The following is a 19,855-nucleotide window of genomic DNA, read 5'->3' on the forward strand; positions in this document are numbered from 1 at the left end:
CTTTGCCCCCCCCCCCCCCCCCCCCCCCCCGGCTATCTCCCCTCCATTCCCTCTCCGCTAGGCGCTGGTGGGGGCAGGGGAGGGGCCTCTTCCTTACACTCGGCAGCTTTTCCGCTTCTTTTTACATCCTTTACATCTCGGCTTTCCTCTGGTCGGGAGGAAATCCTGCAGGCAAACACGGTCTTACTAGACACTTTCTAGCTGGGCGACCTGGATCCAAACAAGAATGCTGGCTGCCTCAGTGTCCCCACTTGTAAAATGGGGATGCCAATAGTACCTGCCCCTCAGGGTTGTTAGAGGATTGAATGGGGCACCGGCATGGGGCAAGGTCCGCCGTTCCTCTCATTCTCAAAGGCGCTCACCCGCTGGAGAGTTGGAGCTGAATTCCCGTGCGAGTCCTGGCTCCTAAGGGAGGCCTGTTTTCCCTGGATCCCTGCAATCAGCCATTTAGCCCTGCCCTTGCTCTGGCCTCGCTCTCCCAGCGCCCCATCTGCAGGCGGCAGCCCGTTAGGCTTAAGCAGTGTGGAAATAGAAGCTCTGTCCCCCCGGACGGCATTACCCAGCATCCCTTTCCTTTCCGTCCCCAAACTGCGTACATACGTTGTACGGTTAGAGATTTGGCAGCCCCGCCAAATTTCCGATTTGATCCCAGAGAGAATTCGCGTTTATTAAAGGGGGGGGAGGGGGGGGATCCTCGGGCGGATCATTGGAAAGCCGGGCAGGGCGGACGGGAAGGATGTGTGTGTGTGTGTGTGTGTGTGTGTGTGTGTGTGTGTGCGCGCGCGTGCGCGCGCCTCGGCGCAGGCAGCCCCACGTCTCCGGCAAAGGTTTGGGCACGAGGGGACGTGGGCCTGCGCCAGGGGGCGGCCCTCGGAGGAGCAGGGAGAGGGCGGGTATTTCAGAGATATTCCGAAGGTGAAAACGGGAGGGCTGGAAAGCTGGGGGGGACGTGGCGGGTGCGAGGAAGGCGTAGAGCGTCAGGCCTGGGTTGTGAGGCTGGAGACGGGAGACCCGGAGGATGGCCGGCTTAGGGCAGGGCGGAGTCTGGGGATCATCAGCAGAGGAGCCCATCGATGAATCCAGAGAGAGAGAGCCGAGAGCAGAGAGGGAGGCGCCCCGGGCATAACCTTCTTAGCGCCGTGCCCTGAAGGAAGATCCTGCGGAGGAGACAGAGGAGCCCGCAGCCAGGCAGGGGGTCTCCAGGAGAGATCCCGGCGTCTGAGGCTGCAGAGGCGTCAAGGAGCCCGGCGAGGCCCAGAAAGGCGCTGGCGCTGACGTCTGAGACATCGGCGAGAATTCGGGCCGAGGGCGAGGCCCCTGGGGAGCTGCGTCCCTCCCTGGGGAGCCCGCAGCGTGGAGGGCTAACGGGCTGGAGACGAACGAGGAACAGAGACCTCGAAACAGCGCTCCCGCACCCGCCAGTCGGGACCGTGGCCAGAAGAGGAGCAGGTTCCTCGCCCCCGGGGAGGGGACCCTGAAGGAGGCTGTCAGCCTGCTTACAGCAGAGGATGGCCCCGTCCTTGCCTGCCTGGCGGGGCTCTTCCATATTAGAGCGGATGTGGCTCACCCTTCACCCCCCGGCCCGGGTAACCTCGGAGTGGAGGAGGAGGCTCGGTGGGGAGCGTCCTGGAGAGATGACGGATGACGTCTAGTAGGGACGGACATGAGGCCGGGAGAGGAGGCGTCAATGCGCTTTGGACCATGGGATGGGGGTGCCTCCTGCTGGGGCGGCCAGTGACCTGTGGCCAGAGCTGAGGAGGAGCCAAACTTCTCAGCCTCGAAGGAGGCAAGTCCTCCCGGGACTCTCAGAGCCTCAAGGGAGGCAGGAGCGGCCTGCGGGCACCCAGGAAGTGCTTGCTACAATGTATCGTCTTCTCCTCCCAGTGGGTGTGGAGAAGACCCGGGGAGCCTGTGGGAGGGGGGGATGAGGAGGCCCCCAGGGAGGTGCTTGCTACAGTGTATCAAGGGGCACTTTCCCCTCCGAGTGGGTGAGGCAGCCCCGGGGAGAAGCTCCTGGATCCACTTCTCTGTCTCTCCTCTGACCCTCGCCCTCCCGGCAGTCCCTCCCCACCTCCGCCTCAGTTTCCCCCTCTGTAGAGCTCCCCTAAGAAGGGGAAGGAGGGCGGGGAAGCTCAGAGCTGGGGTCTCCAAGGAGCTGCCCCAGCTTCCCGGGGTGTCGCAAGAACGCTAAGCCTGGTGATGTGTGTGTGCTTCTCAGGGCACCGCCCCCCCCAAGCCCGTGCGAGGACGATTGGCCTCAGAGGGGAGGCGGGGCAGTGCGCAAGCGTGCTGGGAGCAGCGGATCAACGGGCCGGCCCCATAAAAGTCGTAGTGAGCAGACGCAGCGGGAACCACCTCGGAAGAAAGGCCAGTTAGAGGCAGGGGGTGGAGAGGCCGTTCAGGGCGCAGGCGCGCCGGGAGGGCCCGAAGACGAAGGCGGAAGCGTTTCCAAGACAAACGTAGGCAAACAGAGTCGCGCGCAGGCGCATTGCGAACCCCATAGGCGGCGCAGGCGCCGTGAAGCCGGTGACCCCAGCATGACAGGGCAGCACGTGTCCCGGGTCCGGGCCCTGTATCGCCGGCTCTTGGCGTTACATCGTGCGCTGCCGCCCGACCTGCGCGCTCTAGGCGATCAGTACGTGAAGGACGAGTTCCGGCGCCACAAAGGCGTAGGCCACGAGGAGGCGCTGCGGTTCCTGCGCGAGTGGGAGGCAAGTCCGTGCGCGTGCGCTTTGCATGCTGCTGCGTGGCCGCGCGTGCGTGCGTGCGTCTGGGGTCAGTGACGTCACCGGAGGGCCGAAGTACCTGTGGGGGGCAGCTTTAAGTAAACGCCCGCTTGGTCCCGGGTTCTTTCGGCCTCCCAATAATTGAGGACGATAACGGCTAGCACTGCACAGACCTCTCATTTGATCCTCACAACCACTCTGCGTATTTTACAGTTGGGGAGACTGAGGCACACAGAGGTTAAGAGACTTGCCCAGGGCCCCCAGCTAGTAAAGGGCTCAGGCTGGACTTCTCGCCTCCAGCAACATTTAAGTGCACGGGGCGGGATTAGGTGGCCACAGCGTACCAGACGGGGCTAAGGCCAGAGTCTGCCGCCCCCCCCTTCCCCAGGCCCCCAAGGTAGCCGCAGGAGCGATAGGAGATGAGGCAGGGAGCTCGCCAGTGGAGGGAGAGGCGCCCAGCCGCGGCTGGGGTGTCTCTTCCAGGGAGCAGCCTGGAGGCTGGAGCCGCTGGCTGGAGAGGGTGTTGGGGAGTGGGGGGGGGGAAGGGTCTTGACCAATCCTGGGGAGGGACTGGCAGCGCCCTGAAAACCACTTAGGGGGCTGGAGGAGGCAGAACCCCCTCCATCATAGTCCAGGCAGGAGAATGGGGAGAGCCTGGAGGACTCCCAGGTGTGTGTGGGGACGCCAAGGCTTCCCCCCCTCATATTGGGGCCCCAAGCATGGACATTTAAGCCCCTTCTCAAAATGGTCCAGCCTCTTCATAGACACTTTAGACTGAGTGACCCTGGGCAAGTCACAACACCTCTGACTGCCTCGGTTTTCCCAGCTCTAAAGTAGGCATCTGGAGAGTGCCCAGCCCCGGGATGGTTGTGTGGCACAAAGGAGAGAGTGCCCTGGGGCTTGCAGTAGGTGCTGCCCAGTGGACAGAGAGCCAGGCTTCGGGCTGGAGGTCCTGGACCCAGATGGCAGACTCACTTCACCGCCATGGTCCAGCCCTCCTTTTGCCTGGGCACCAAACCCGGGCAGGCGGCCAGGCTTTAAAAAAGCCCCCAAAGAATTTGGTCCTCGTGTCTTCCCCAAGGCCTGGCAGGAGGTCGGCACCAAGACAGAAGGAGAAGTTCATGAAGGCACCCACAAACTGGCTCAGAATTGGGGGGTTGGTGCTCTCTCTGAATGGGGAGCAGATCAGGGAAATGGGGTGCCCAGCGGGGGACTATCTGCGAGGCCTATTTGGCTGGGAGGCATTAATGAGGGTCCAGGTGGACAGTAAGTAGGCCCAGTGCTTCCGGTGCTCTGAGGGGAAGGAGCATAGACCTTGGAGTCTGGACCCTGGTTCGAATTCTCCCCAAGGCTTCCTTCTGTGGGGATAGTCCCAGCACTCCCACCTTGAGGCCACCCCTTTCCCTTGGGAGGGGGGGGGGGAGAGCTCTGGCTTTTCTTCACTCCTGGCAAAGTGCAGTTGGAAAACAGAGTACTGAGGGGTGCATTTCTGTGCTGAGTTTTCCTGGGGCCCCCCAGACAGCCCAGATTTCTTCTCCCAAGACCATGGAGCTCTGAGGAATGGCTGTCCCTGCCCCTCTGAGTGGGAGCCTCTATTGCTGCGAAGCTTTGTCTCTGCCGCTTGTGTCCTTTCAGTCTTGGGGATCCCTTTGTGGGTGCCCTTCCCACAAGGCCGCCTTCCTACGCCCCAAGAGAGCTCTCTCGGCCAGTCCGGGAACGTTTGCAGTGTGAAAATAGAACACATTGATCAAACCTAACTAGAGGGCAGAGGCCTGGGAGGGAGGAGAGTCCAGAGGACTCACCTGCCCAAGGATGCCACAGAGGAGGGATTCGAACCCAAGGCTCTCCTGACGGCCGATCCAGAGGGTCCTCTCAGGGAGAAGCCATTTAGAGGAGTCAAATGTGCCTTTTCCGTCCAGGCCTTCCCCTTAGCGGCAGCGAGGCTTATTGGCGTGGTGGGAGGCGGGTGGTTTGGGAGGCAGGAAGAACTGGGTTCCGACCCACCTCGGACACTACCCTGCTTTCCCGGGGGAAGAGGCGCGACCACTGCCCCCGTCTCCCACCCCAGGACTCCCCGGACACCTGGAACCCCAGACCCTTCCCCTCAGGAAGGACCAGGAGCTTCGATCCCCCGAGCCGGCCCCGTCATCCTCGACTAAGTTGGACGATTGCAGTTCATTGAGACGTTCTTGCTTTGGGTTTGCCTGGCCCCGAGGCAGCAGGGAGCTCCTCTGCAGAGGAGTCTGTCCGGTGTGGGCGGCCGAAGAGGAATCGGCGGCCTGGCCCTTGTTTAGGGTCCTCTAAATAAAGCCCCTCCTTCTTCCCCTCCAATGATGGCGCCTCCCCAGCTAGTGGGAGAGGACCTGGCGGGGCGGTAAAACAAGGGCGGCTCTGCGAGAGCCTTTTAAAGACATCCGGTACGTTCATTATTGAGATGTTTCTCGGCTCGCTGTGACGGTCAGTGAGATTTCTCTCTCCAGGTAGCGAATGAGGCTTTCTAAGTTCCCAGAATTCCCCCTAGAGTGGGGCCTCGTGTATCTCGGACCAGCTGAACCATCGGCCCATTAGAGTGGCCAGAGAGACCCTCCCAGCGGGGGAGCGGCCTTCCCTTGGACCCCGGGCCAGCTGTCTGAGAGGACGTCTGTCCCCCTTTTGTGCCTTTTACCCTTAATCATGAGAGCCATCTCCGGGAGGTGCGCGGGAGGCCTCCCGTCTCCTTGGAGGAAAGGCCTTTGGGGAATCGTGTCGCTTTGCGGCCAGCAGAGGGGGATCTGGTTCCGGTCTTTGGGGAGGCTCCAGCCATCCCCTCCAGCCATCCCTATGAAGTCATTTCGAGTGCAGGCTTGTGGTTCCTTTTCCCGAGTTGTCTTTCCTCCTCTTTGGCAGTCCAGAATTCGGGATGGGCGCTGGTCCTCTGGCGTCTCGGGGGTCCTCTACCTCGTTACTCGTCCTCCATTTCCCCCTGAAGTCATTCCTGGATAAAAGCTTCCATCTTCTGTTCTTTCCCTTCCTTGGCCTGTACTCGCTCCTCAGGCCTGGGGTGGCTTCTGCTTTTTGGGTTTCCTTGGGTCGGGAGTGGGGCTGTTCTCTTTACTCCCATTCTCCGGGACAGCTGGAGTTTTCATTGGAGCTTTCCTTTGGGGGGGCTTGGTGGATCCTTTCTGTCTTCATTTGACCCTCTTCCTTCAGATAGGACGTAGAGGTTGTTTTCTGGTCAGGACTCATACGTAGTCCAGTGATTCCTACGTCACCTCTTAGTCTGGCCCCTGGATTTTGGTATGAGACGTCTCTGCTTTTTCAAGCTTTTCACCTTGTCTTTTTTTTTTTTTAAGCCACTCCAAGGCAGAAGAGTGATCAGGGTGGGCCATGAGGGTCAAGTGACTTGCCCAGGGTCACCCAGCTGGGAAGTGCCTGAAGCCAGATTGGAACCCAGGACCTCCCGTCTCTAGGCCTGACTCCACCCACTGAGCCACCCCGCTGCCCCCTTTTCACCTTGTCTTAGTGTTCCTTGTTGTCTCGTAGAGGCACTAGTTTCCATTTGCTCATTTCTGATTTTGAGGGAGCCGTTCCTGGGGTCTCTGGCCTTTTTGCAGCCCTTTCCCCGTAGCGCTTGTTCCTTTTCCGGTTCTTTCTTCTTTCGCTCTCATTGAATTTCCAGTGTGATGTGAAATCCCCCCTTAGCCATCTTTTCGCAGGCTGGGTTTTCCTGTGAGTCGCCAGCAGGCGTTCCGCAGCGACCTTCTCGCCTGGATTTGTGGCTGAGTTCCTGCCTCCTAAGAGCTCTTTATTTTGGTTTATTCACTTCTCCAGCAGGCTTCTCTGTGCACCCCAGTGTGGCTGGCCTAGCTGGGAGTTTGGAGGCTGTCTGGGATCCCCCCCCCCCCGCACACCCCACGTGGTTGGCTTCACTCTTCTCTGGGCATCTTCGTGTCCCCTGCTGGCCTCGCCCAGAGCTCCGGCACCGAGGCTTCACTCCGGGGCCCTCTGGGGCTCCTCGCCTCCCCGTTGCTGGCTTGGGCTCAAGGCCGGCGTTGCTGCCAGCTTGAGTGGGGGAATCACCTCTGGAAGGGGCGGGGCGGGGGCATCAGCTCCGGGAATCCTTGGGATGATGGTAAAATTTGGCTTAGATGCCCTTTGCCTCTCTGGGCGAGGCCACTCCGGGCTGGTTGACTTGAGGGCCTTGGCTTCGGCTCCCCCTCTCTGACCCCTGCTTGGGCCCGTGTTCTTCTTTGCTGGTTGGCTGTCGGAGCTCTACATGCAGAACCTGCCATTCCCCTCGCCTGGGATGGCAGCTTCCTCCGTGGTCTTCCTGCCTTCAGGCTCTCCAGGTTCCGTGGGCCGTCCACACGGGGCTTCTCTCTCTTCTCCACACACGACATCCGTGTTTGCCACGGGCCACCCCGTGGGCCTCCCTCCAGCTCTCCGCAGCCATCGCACCAGCTGGAGGGTCTGGGGAGGCGCCTGCACGAGTGCCTCTGCATACGTGACCCATCCATGGACACGGACGCTTCTCGGCTCCTCTGCTACTGGCTAAGCAAAGCGAAGGTCAGACGCGTCCTTCGGGAGCTCTGCCTTGGCTCGGCCGGCCATCGTTGGTGTTTTCACCCCGAATGGCGTCTGCTCGGGGGAGGTTGTTTGGATGCTGGATTCTGTTTTACGGGCTTGGGAGGACCAGGCCGTGGGTTACTGGGGCCGGACGTGCCCGCGTCCGCGCGTTCCCTGTCGCCCTTGGGACGAGGCTCCCTCCTCGGCGTGCTGGTGGGCTCTGGTAATCCCAGGCGGCCACAAACGCCCTTCCAGGCCCCGATCGGGCTGCCGAGCTGGGCGTCGGCAGCAGCAGCCACAGAGGCAGGACGAGCATCTGGCGCTCGGCTCCCTGGGACATTCGGTCCGGCTGCGCCAGCCAAGCTCTGCCCTCGGGAGCTCTTTGCTCTGCAGCCTGCGGCCATCTTGGATTTCTCCCAAAGCTGAGGTAAACTGCCTTTTGTCTTGGACGAGCGCCTCCTGGGTGCCGGGGACGCAGGCACCGAAGGGAAACTGTGCCCGGCTTCGAGCAAGGGAAGTCCAAGGGCAGCTCCAGAGCCCGTCCGCCGGGGAGGCGGAGATCTGCAGCCGGGCTTTGCGGGACTTCGAGGGGGGCAGCTGGGGAGGAGAAGCGGGCCATGCCCACCCCGGGGGGCTAGAGGCACCCGCCTCAAGGCCAACAAGGCCAGGTGGAGCGTGGACGGGGGAAGCGGTAAGAAGGCAGGAAGGCTGAGGCGGAGCCCCATCGTGAGAGCGTCCCTTAAAGCCGCTCTTTGGTCTTGGGGGGAACGGCAGACCTTGGAGCTTTCAGCAAGGGAGCGGCCAGCTCAGCTCTGTCCATCTGGGCTGTGGGGAGGCCCGGCACGAGGCCGGCGGGCACCAGAAGCCGTGTGGCCACGAGGGAGGAGGCGAGGCTGAAGCAGTGAGCACAGCAGAGCATCTGTTGGAAATCCCCCCAAACACAGAAAAACGGCCCCCAGCCTCCGGGAGCCGAGGCGAGGGAGACTTCAGCGTCTCCAGCCCGGCTCCCCCCCGGTGAAAGCTCGCAGGATTCCCCTCTTCTCCTTGCTGTGTCCCACTCTGAAGACGATCCCCGTGTATTGGGGGCACCTGCCCTTGGAGAGAGCCCAGGCAGGGACGCTTCCCTTTGGTCTTTGTTCCCCCAGTGCCTAGGACAGAGCCTGGCAGAGAGGAGGGAACTGGTGAGCCGTTAGCTGCCGTCTGCTCTGTAGTCGTGTAGCTCTTGTGCCAGACAGACGCCGGTATCGGGGCGGCCTTGGCAAGTGACTTTTACGTCAAATTCCAAAGAATGACGATGATGCGAGCCGACCTTCATGGAGCCCGTGCTGTGCGCCAGGCCCTGTGCCGAGCGCTTTACAAATATCAGCGCAGTTGGTCCTCACAACAACCCTAGGAAGCAGGCGCTCCTGTTACCCCCATTTTACAGATGGGGAAACGGAGGCAGAGCGCCGGTAAGTGACCTGCGCAGGGTCATGCTGGCTTCCCCAGTGAGGGCGTATCCGCATGTCTGTGTGCTCTCTGCCTGGGCCTTCCATCCCGATAGACTTATCATCTGATGGAAGGGGGGCCCCAAGGCCGGCCATAGACCAAGCAGCCGTCCCCCCTTTTCCTCCTTGAACCATCAGAGGGTCCCAACAAAGTGGGAGGGGGTCAGGGCTTTTCTTCTGGAGGACGGGGAAGGCTGGTCCCGGGGATTAGCAGGAGGCCCGATGGAGGGCTGGGGCTGGAGCCAGAGCGTCAGGACTGCCATGGATACGCGCCGAGCGACCGAGGCAGGTACCGGTGCTTTGCTTCTCTCTGGCCCTGCGCAGGGACTCTGCAGAGGAGGATCTGGAGGGAGGATCCAAGGGCCCACCCTCTGCTCCTCTCTCGGAAGTCGGGTCGTCTCGTTCTTTGTTCCGGCCGGGGATGCTGGCCTTCTGGCTACAGCTTTCCAGAGAAGCGGCCGGGGAATGGCTGAGGCTGGGGTGGAAGAAAGGGCGAGCGGCCCCCTCCGCAAGGCCCGGAGGAATCGGGAGAGCCCGAGACCGTTCCCAAGGCCTCGCCGCAGCAGACGCCCTCCTCCTCCTGAGAGGGAGCCGACGCTCTCTCTGCTTTCCCTCTCCTCCTCCTCCTCCTCCTCCAGCGTTGGTGGCTTCCTTTGCCCTCCTCTCTCGTGGCTGAGTAGTGGCCACGTTCCGAACGTGGGCTGCCCCTGCCTGCCTCCAGGCCTGGCCCCCGCTCTTCTGCCTGGGCCCGGTCCTCTCACAGAGTCTGCAGAAGCAGGACTGAGGAAGGAGAGCCTGGAGGCAGGCCCAGGACGCAGACCGCTGTGGAAGGCCTGGGGAAGCTGGAAGAAGCCTCAAGGGGGTGTTTGGGGAGTCTTGGGAGAGCGAGCAGGCAGTGAGCAGAGCCGGCAGCACGATTCTGGAAGGGAAATGGCAAACCTCTCCAGCGTCTGTGCCAAGAAAGCCCAGGATGGCACCGGCACGGGCAGCCCCCGGACCCACAGACAGCCGGCCGGGCCCGAGTGGCTGCTCCTTGGGGAGCTGTGGAGGATGGACCAAGTGGGGCACGAGTGCCGGCAGGAAGAGCAGTGATTAGAGGGCCCCGGGGAGAAGGGGCAGGTCCTGAGCCGCCCAGATGACCCGCTTCTTGCCTCTGTGCCCAAAGGTTAGCACCCGGGTGACGGGGAGATGGCGACTGGGCGCCTCTGCCAGAGACGCTCTGGGGGCAGGGCCGGAGCCGGATTTTGGTGGAGAAGACGGGCTGAGCTTCAGGGGTAACGCAGGGAGCAGAAACCCTCGGGAGACTGAGGGCAGTTCGGGCCTGGAGCTCAGGGGAGAGACGTGGGTCCCCGAGCCGGCACCCTCTGCCTCCTCGGGCCCCCGCGCCAGCCCGACCTTTGGAAGAAGCCCGTGGGTCACCCCTAACAGCAAGAGCACTTTCCAGAGCGGCAGTTTCCAAAGTTGCCACGTGATGGCAGAGTAGCCTCACATCTGGAGCATCGCCACCTCCCGGGAGCCCCGGCGGGCCGCTTCTGCCTTTGTCCCAGGCAGGCCGCCTTCCAGCTCCACCTGCCCGTTTCCCACGAGATGTTCAGTGTGTCGCGTTTGTTTAAACACTTAAAACGGCTTCTCATTTATGACCGAAGGAAAGAGAAAAAGAGAGGCGGAGCTGCAGAGACAGAGACAGAGAGACAGAAAGAGACAGAGACAGATAGAGACAGACAGAGAGACAGAGACAGAGATACAGAGATAGAGACACAGAGACAGAGACACAGAAAGAGATAGAGAGACAGAGACAGAGACAGAGACAGAGATACAGAGATAGAGACACAGAGACAGAGACAGAGAGACAGAGATAGAGACACAGAGACAGAGACAGAGAGACAGAAAGAGACAGACACAGAGACAGGCAGAGACACAGAAAGAGACAGAGATACAGAGACAGAGACAGACAGCCTGCCCAGCCCACCTCGGGCCATGGCCGCCATGCAGTGAGGGCATCACCACATCAGCGTAGTCACTGATCCTGGGACTTTAGAAGTGGCCGAGGCTGGCTCCACTCAGGAATGAAGAGGCAGAGGCAGGAGTCAAAGCCGGGCCCTCTGATTTGCCATAATCTGGCGGGAAAATGTTTAACTGGGGCTAGAAGCGGGGTCAGAGCCCTGCTCAGCCGGAGCCCCCCTGCCTTCCCGCTGCTCAGATCAGGTGGGCTTCCGGGGATTTTCCTCTGGAGTGAGGCAGCCCCAAGACGCCCGGGTTGCCAGGGGCTTACTTGGGAAAGGAGGTCGCCGATCGGAGATGACGGAGGAAGGCGAGGGAGGCGGAGGACATCTTTGGAGAATGATTCTGAGGTCGGGATGCCCATAACGTGGGGCTGAAGCTCAGGAGGAAGAACGTGGCTGCACGAAGACTTTGGGGCGTCATTTTCCTAAAGGTGGGATGGAATCAGTGGATGCCGATGAGAGAAGGGGGGGAGGGAGAGACAGAGAGGGGTAAAGTCCGGGCAAGCAGCATTTTGTTGAGTGCTTCCTGTGTGCCAGGCCCCGGAGGGCAGAGAAGGCCTGTTTTAATGGCACACACAGTGCTGCAGTGCAAAAGGGAGGAATTCTCAGAGAAAAGCCCCTTCTGGCAGAATCAGGAGAACCCCAAGCACAGCTGGGTGACACAGCCAGAATGGACGAGGACCCACCGGGAGAGGCTCGGCTGCTCTGACCAAGGCCGGGACCCCAGACGTTCTACAGGACCCACCATGGTTTCCTCTGCCTCCAGAAAGAGCTCCTGGGCTCTGAGTGCAGGTTGAGCTGCTTTTTGTCACGCTGCCTTTATTCTTCTTGGGGTTTTTTGGCCTTTGTTCTCTTTTGCAGCATGGCCAGTATGGAAAGACGTTTTGCGTGACTTCACGTGTATACTTGATATGAAATCGCCTTCTCATGGAGAGAGGAGGGGCAGGAGGGAGGAAGAGAATTTGGAACTCAATTTTAAAAAATAGTGTTTTGTTTTTCCCTAATTACATGTAAAACAATTTTTAAATTTTCTTATAACCCTTATCTTCTGTCTTAGAATCAACATTCAGTGTCCGGTATCTAAGTTGTCCAAGGCAGATAAGCAGAAAGGGTTAAGCATGGGGGGGGGGGGTTAAGTGACTTGCCCAGGGTCACACAGCTATCGAGGAAGTATCTGAGATCAGATTTGAACTCGGATCTTCCCATCTCTAGATCTGACTCTATCCAACTGCCCCAACATTCTTTTTAAATTTTGGGTCCCAAATTCTCGCCTTCCCTCCTACCCTCTCCGTGTCCTGAGATGACAGATAAGTAACTCCAGATTTCACACATGCAATCATGGAAAACATCCTTCCTGCCAGAGACATTTTGTGGAGGAGATCTCAAATGGAAATCAAAAAGAAGCAGGAAGAGAGTGAACTACAGTCTGCATTCAGACTCCCATCAGTTCTTTCTCAGAGGACAGACGGCATTTTTCATCATGAATCTCTGGGATTGTCTTGGATCACTGAATCATTGAGAATAATGAGGTCATTCACAGTTGTTCATCAAAAAATATTGCTGTCCTGTTAGTCATAATAAGGAATGTGCACTATCATAGGGGAGCGTGGGGCACAGGAGGACTCCTCAGTCTGGACATCTCCAAGAGCAGCTCAAATCTGCAAATCTTCTAAATAGACACACTGACACAGCCTGTCCCTGTGTATAGAGTTCTGGTTCTGCTCACTTAATTTTGCATCAGTTCATCCTGTTTGTCCTTTCTTCTAGAACAGTAGTCTCTTATCACTGTCCTCTACTACAGCTTGCTCAACCATTCCCCAATAGATGGACAACTCTTCAACTTCCAATTCTTTGCCACCACAAAAAAAGTTGCAATAAATCTTTTTGTATCGATAGACCCTCTTCTCTCATTCTCTTCAACCTAGACCTAGTAATGATGCCAAAGGATCAAAGGTATGTACAGTTAAAAACATTTTATTTAATTAATTTAGAATATTTTCCCATGGTTACTGATTCATGTTCTTTCCCTCCCCTCCTCCCACCCCCTCCCAGAGCTGACGAGCAGTTCCACTGGGTTTTACGTGTGTCATTGATCAAGACCTATTTCCATATTATTAATATTTGCAGGAAAGTGATCCTTTAAAGTCTACATCCCCAATCATGTCCCCATCGAACCATGTGATCAAGCAAATGTTTTTTCTTCTGCATTTCTGATCCCACAGTTCTTTCTTTGGATGTGGATACTTTCCTTCTCCTGAGTCCCTCGGGATTGTGCTGGGTCTTTGCATCGCTGCTAGTAGAAAAGTCAGTTACATTCAATTGTGCCACAATGTATCCGTCTCTGTGTACCATGTTCTTCTGGTTCTGTTCCTTTCACTCTGCATCACTTCCTGGAGGTTGTTTCATTCACATGGAATTCCTCCAGTTCATCATTCCTTTCAGCACAATAGTATTCCATCCCCATTAAATACCACAACTTGTTCAGCCATTCCCCAATCGAGGGACACCCCCCTCATTTTCCAATTTTTAGCTACCACAAAGAGCGCGGCTATTAGTATTTTTGTACAAACATTTTCCCCATTATCTCTTTGGGATACAAACCCAGCAGTGGTATGGCTGGATCAAAGGGCAGACAGTCTTTTAAGGCCTTTTGGGCATAGTTCCAAATTACCTTTGTTAAAAAGGAATGAATGGCCCTTGATATCTATATCTATATATCTATATCTGTATCCATATCTATATCTAGATCTACATCTAGATCTAGATCTTCCTTTGGATTTTGGATAATGGATGGCATATAGATCTTAGAGATAGTATGAATGGAGGAAGGATCAGGTGCCCAAGGCCTAAGCTGGCTATAGTTGGTGAGGGAGGAACACACACTCCTCTCACAATAGCTATGGATGTAATCTATCCCTCTCCTCCCTGACAGGCTTGATTGGTTAAGCCTGTCAGTTGCTTCCTTCTAACAGTTGCCCAGGTTGGAACCCCTGAGAGGTTAGGTAGATGGTTAACCTCACTAGGCCCAATTTGAGGTTGGATTAGTTGTTGATAAGGCTATTGATTGGCTATTGGAAACGTTGTTATTTGATTGCATATTGATTCTTCCCTTTCCAAGGGCTTTGGTAGAATAACAGCTCAGGAAAGGTATTTGTTGGTAAATCACTGTATTAACTATTAATGGGGAAAGGAAAAGGTAATAGGTTTGAGGATTTGGAAACACTATTGCTATTTGTTTGACTACTAAACTAATTTTTGATCAAGTCTGGAGATGCTAGGCTGGTAGAAGCTAGATGTCTTCACCCTCTCACTAACTCTGACCTGATCTGGCCACAGCCAAGCCAGAGATTAGGGAAGGCTATTGATGTTGATGTTGATTGATGATCTCTATGCTCTCTCAGCTCTACTAACAATGGTGCTGATTGATCACTAGCGCTCGCTCTCTCTCAGTCAGGTACAGGTTACAAGTTTCAGGCCTACCCTCTTCCCCCCTTCACCTCCCTCTGTCCCAGTTCTTGCTCCAAGAGAGCCTGCTCAATTCTGAGCTTTGAGCTCTCAACTGTTGTTCCCAAGTGGTATTTATAGGGTGGAACCAACTGATTTTTGTCCCTGGCTCACGGCACCTGGGAACATTCCAAATTCTCAACTGCCAGCCCTGTCAGTCAAGGTGGCATCCATCTTATCCCAGATAATGATTTTAACACCTTCCAGGATCAATTTCCAACTCCACCAGCAATCCATTAGTGTCCCGATTTTGCCACATCCCCTCTAGCATTTATTATTTTCCTTTGCGGTCATATTGTCCAATCTGCTAGGTGTGAGGTGGTACCTCAGAATTGTTTTGATTTGCATTTCTCTATGAGAGATTTAGAACACTTTTTCATGTGCTTATTGATAGTTTTACTTTTTTTTATCTGAAAACTTTCTATTTGTGTCCCTTGCCCATTTATCAGTTGGGAAATGGCTTGATTTTTTGTACAATTGATCTGGCTCCTTATAAATTTGAGAAATTAGACCTTTGTCAGGTTTTTGTTATAAAGATTCCCCCCCCCCAATTTGTTGCTTCCTTTCTAATTTTGGTTGTATTGTTTTTGTCTGTACAAAACCTTTTTAATTTAATGTAATCAAAATTATTCATTTTACATTTTGTAATATTCTCTATCTCTTGCTTTGTCTTAAATTCCTTCCTTTCCCACAGATCTAACAGGTATACTATTTTATGTTCACCTAATTTACTTATAATTTCCTTCTTTATATTTAAGTCATTCACCCATTCTGAATTTATCTTGGTGTAGGGTGTGAGATGTTGATATAAACCTAATCTCTCCTATACTGCTTTCCAATCTTCCCAGCAATTTTTATCAAATAGTGGGTTCTTGTCCCAAAAGTTGGGATCTTTGGATTTATCATATACTATCTTGCCCAGGTCATTTACCCCAAGTCTATTCCACTGATCCTCCCTTCTGTCTCTTAGCCAGTACCATATTGTTTTGTTTTTTTACTTTTTTTTTTTTAAACCCTTAACTTGTATGTATTGGCTCCTTGGTGGAAGAGTGGTAAGGGTGGGCCATGGGGGTCAAGTGACTTGCCCAGGGTCACACAGCTGGGAAGTGTCTGAGGCCAGATTTGAACCTAGGACCTCTCGTCTCTAGGCCTGACTCTCAATCCACTGAGCTACCCAGCTCCCCCCCGGTACCATATTGTTTTGATGATCGCTGCTTTAGAGTAAAGTTTAAGATCTGATACTGCCAGGCCCCCATCCTTCACATTTTTTTTCATTAGCCAAACAATTTGAGAGTCCTTTGAGCAGAGTTCCAAGTTGCTCTCCAGAATGGTGGGATCTGATCCCAGCTCCACTCACAGTGTATTAGTGTCCCAAATTTCCTGCATCCCCTCCAGCATTTATCATTTTTCTTTTCTCTCCTATTAGGTGGTCTAATGGGTATGAAGTGGTACCTCAGAGTTGTTTTAATTTGCAGTTCTCTAAGAGTGATCTAGAGCATTTTCCTATATGACTGTAGGCAGCTTTGATTTCTTCATTAGACAATTGCCTATTGATATCTTTGACCATTTATCAATTGGAAAATGGATTTTATTTTTTTACATTTGACTTATTTCTTTATATACTTGAGAAATTAGAGGAGAGTTTCCCCCCAGCTCTTTCCTTTCCTTCTAATCTTGGTTGCATTTGTTTTGTTTGTATAAGAACTTTTTCATTTAATGTAATAATTATTTCTTTTACATTTTATAACATTCTTTATCTCTTGCTTTGGCCTGAGTTATTTCCTTATCCATAGATATGACAGATAAATTATTCCTCGCCCCCCCAATTTGTTTATGGTACCCTTTATGTTTAGGTCATGCACCCATGTTGACCTCATCTTGGTATATGGTATGAGATGTTGGTCTGTTTCCAGTCTCTGCCCTTTTCCAATTTTCCCAAAAGTTTTTGTCAAATAATGCGTACTCGAACTATCAAAGATGAATATTAAATGTTTTTACCTGTAATTGGGAAACGTTAAACAAAACAAATAAATATTTGGAAAAATCACTGAAAAGGATAACCGTGTTTGAGATGTCCAATGGGATCACGAGACTAGAGCTCAAGAGAGAGGTCAGAGCTGTCTCCGGATCAGAACTTTTGCTCTGAGTGAGTGAGAAGGGCAGCAGAACTTGAGAGTTTGCCAGCCAGAGGACAGGAGAACCAGTTGAGTGGGACCACCTACTTCCCAGCATCCTGTGAATCCTGAGTGTCGTGATGTTCATGACAACACTACTTCCTCCTGGGAGGGGGAGTTGGGGACCCAGGAAGTTCTGCCTGGGCATTGGGGCTGGTAAATCCCTGCTACTTCCCTTCCCCAGACTAGCTTGAATTTCCCCCTGGAATCAGCCTTGTAGCTCCCTCCCCAGATGAGGTACCCGGACAAAAGAGCCCGGATGGGATGGGAAGCAAGCGTCCAGATGCCCTGGCCATTAGGCTCCCTCTGGCTGGAAGGCTCCTTGGCTTTGGTTTGCCCACTATTGCAGAGGCCTCTATGGCCACTGGACTCTTGGAGGAGCCTGGACTCACTTTTGGCCCTTCACTTCATCCCACGATGGTAGAGATGAGACCTGCAAAAGACTCGTCCCAGGCACTTAGCCTCCATTCCAGGGCTGGTCAGGCATGGTTTTGAGTTAGAGTTATTTGTACAAACCCCTTTTGCTCCCCTTCCCCTCCTGCCTCCCGCTTTCTGCTTCTGTACTCCCAGAGGCCTGGGGCCTGTTTTACTGAATTCATCGCTTGGTACAACCATGCTTTGCACACAGCAGGTATTTAATTAATGTTATAATTGAATCCTCAAATTGCTGCATTTGGGCTCGGTGAGAGAATGTAGCCTTGGCAAAAGATTGAAAATGGAAAAGTATTTGAGACGATGATGGAGACGTGTATCGGGAGCCGTGCCAGCGCTGTGCCCAGGGCACGGAGTAGCTGCCAGCACCCCTTCCTCGGGCTCACGGTTTGACTGTGGTTTCTCCATACCGAGATCTCCCCCTTTTTGGTTTTACCTGAAATATGCCTGATCTGTACGCACCCGAGAGTGCGCTCACACGGGAGCTGAGCGTTTTGTCTTGGCTCCGCTGGACTCAGGACTAGGTGGCCGGGGCAGCCGTGAAACCAGCCATACTTAGGAATTGTGGGAAACTCTTCATGCGCTGGATAGCTACTGCTGCCACTCCTACTTTTCCGCAAGGAGAGCCAGTTTAATAACCGCTTTATTATATGCTCCAGCGTGGCCCCAGGGGGCCCTGAGCAGCATTTCCAGGCATCTTCTACAGGAGGAGGCAAGATGCACCCGCCTGGAGTTTTTAGAGAGACCGAAGGAGGCCAAGACTTCCCCACCGAGAGCTGGTTAGATCATAGCCTCATCTGGAGGATTTCTCGGGAATTTTCCGACTAATCAGCAAGTGTTCATCATCAGTAAATAGAGGGAATAGAGCTGAGCTCCAAATCCTCTTATCAGGAACCATTTAATGAGCTAAATTCTGCTTTGAAATTCCAACAAGCTTCAGCGCTTATCTCCGACTCTCTTGGGACCCAATGAGGAAGGGTTCTCGTGGCCTGGTCACGCCATTCTACCCCAGCATTAGGCCCGTAATTCTCGCTAATCCTATCTTGTGGGCGACAGACAGCCACCGGAATTAGTTTTCGCACAAAAGAAGTGCGCCCTTGAGGAGATTGGAAGTCCTCCACTATTAACTGGCTTTAATCATTCATTTTCTAATCCAGGCCACCCTCCCACCACATCAGCCTTTATCTCTCAGGTGTGGGGACAGGCTAAAAGGAGGCCAGAAGGACCGAAGCTTCACTTGAGTGGAGCTCACCCCAGAGACCCTCAGTTTCCTTGCTTGCCAGCTCTGAGATGGTGTGACTCAGTATTGGATAATAATAGGCTTCGAGTTTCATTTTGTCAGGGTGGCTTTATGACTGCAGAATGTAGCTCAGATTGTTGTGATAGAAACTCCTCTGTTTGTCATCCAAGCCCTTCTTGGCCTCCTCCCCTTCCTCCCATCCTTCCAGTGTTCTCAGCCTACCTTCCCACCTACAGGCCTGTCTCCTCACTCAAGAAGTCGCTTGTCTTTTCTTGGGCTGATCCCCAGGCCTGGATCCTCGGGTTCCCATCACTGCTTCCTGGCTTCTCTGACTTCCCAGAAGCCCAGCCAAAACCCCATCTTCTACAGGAAGGCTTGCACGGCCCCCCTTAATGCGAGGGCCTCCCCTCTGCTCCTGATCCCCAGATTATCCCACCTAGCGCTTCTTTGTACGTGGCTATTGCACATTGGCTTTTCCTGGACTGGGAGCTCTTGGACAGTCATCTTTCCCCTTGCTTTATGTCCCCAGCATTTATGTAGCATGATGCCTGGCACATAGTAGGTGCTTCCCCGCCCCTCCCCACCCCAAACTTCCCCCTTCTGTCTTAGATTCAATACTCTGCATTGGCACCAAGGCAGAAGAGCAGGCGACTGGGCTTAAGTGACTTGCCCAGGGTCACACAGCTAGGAAGTGTCTGAGGCCAGATTTGAATCCAGGACCTCCTTTCTCTGGGTCTGGCTCTCTATCCACTGAGCCAGCTAGCTGGCCCCAGAGTGGGTACTGACTAGCTGGCCTGCATGTCTGTGCCTCGATGAGAACGCCATCATGTATTATGCCTGTAGCCACTGTTGCCCATTGGTCTGAGTGCTGAGGGCCACAACGTGGGCCTCCAGAGAAGGGTCTGCTGGTGGCTTGAGGACCATTGACACTGTTTCGTGCGAGAATAATCAATCCGAAGACCTTGAAGAGAAGCCCCTTGGGTGTAGCTGGAGAGTAGTGGTGGGGCTCAGGCGTTTGGGGCACATGGCCTTGGGAAGATGGGGAAGTGGAGGCTCTCAGGGAGGGCGGGCAGGCAGGAGGAGGCCGTGTTGCCAACTCCGGGTGTCCGGCCATCCCTGGAACCTTCGCTTCATGTTATGGCCCTCAGCCCAGGCATGGCTGTTTTCTACAAATGAGTGCTTCTGTGAGGGGCAGCGCCCTGCAGAGAAAGGGAGGGGTCTTCCTAATGCCCACACCAAGTGAACCTCTGCTCAAAGGAGGAGATCCTTTCAACCTGATGCCCGGAGAATCTCCCTGACTTGTCACTTGGCACCAGCTGGCATGAGTCTTTTGAAAATAACGAATGGGCATATTCGATCTGTGGAGTGACAAGTTGAATCCGGGGACCTTCCTAGACTATGCTCATGAACCTGAATAAGGCCCCTGGGAGCCGGCAATCACAGGCTGGCCCACCTGATGGCCCCAGGGAGGAGTTCTGATGAGCACCCTTCAGGCATCCTTTTTTCCTGCCCATTCGGGGGCTCGAGTTTCATTCCTGATCTGTACCCCCTTCCCATGTCCATTGATTCCAATGTGGCGCCGGCGAGGCCAAAATCTGGGTTCCTCTTCCGGAGGAGGCAGGGACTCTGCCTGGGCTGTAGACTTCCCCCTTCACCCTGGATGACCAGCTTGGAACGTGTCTCTCAGGAATCACCCCTCTTTTGCTCCTTCTGTAATCCCAGGCTCACCTCTTGTCCAGGAGGG

The 19,855-nt window shown here is 54.8% G+C and overlaps 1 protein-coding gene across 1 annotated transcript in view; it reads left to right on the plus strand.

Moving 5' to 3' along the window:
- Positions 1-2,346: 2,346 nt before the first annotated feature.
- The window catches only part of SDHAF3 (succinate dehydrogenase complex assembly factor 3), a 34,125-nt gene continuing 16,616 nt past the window's right edge, over positions 2,347-19,855 (plus strand). The window contains exon 1 of the mRNA XM_044678140.1: positions 2,347-2,711. Within this exon, the coding sequence (XP_044534075.1) occupies positions 2,538-2,711 (174 nt within the window). The 5' untranslated portion in view covers positions 2,347-2,537. The remainder of the gene's footprint in view (positions 2,712-19,855) is intronic.

The sequence above is a fragment of the Gracilinanus agilis genome, chromosome 5 (genome assembly GCF_016433145.1).
Source record: "Gracilinanus agilis isolate LMUSP501 chromosome 5, AgileGrace, whole genome shotgun sequence".
In the NCBI taxonomy this organism is placed as follows: Eukaryota; Metazoa; Chordata; class Mammalia; order Didelphimorphia; family Didelphidae; genus Gracilinanus; species Gracilinanus agilis.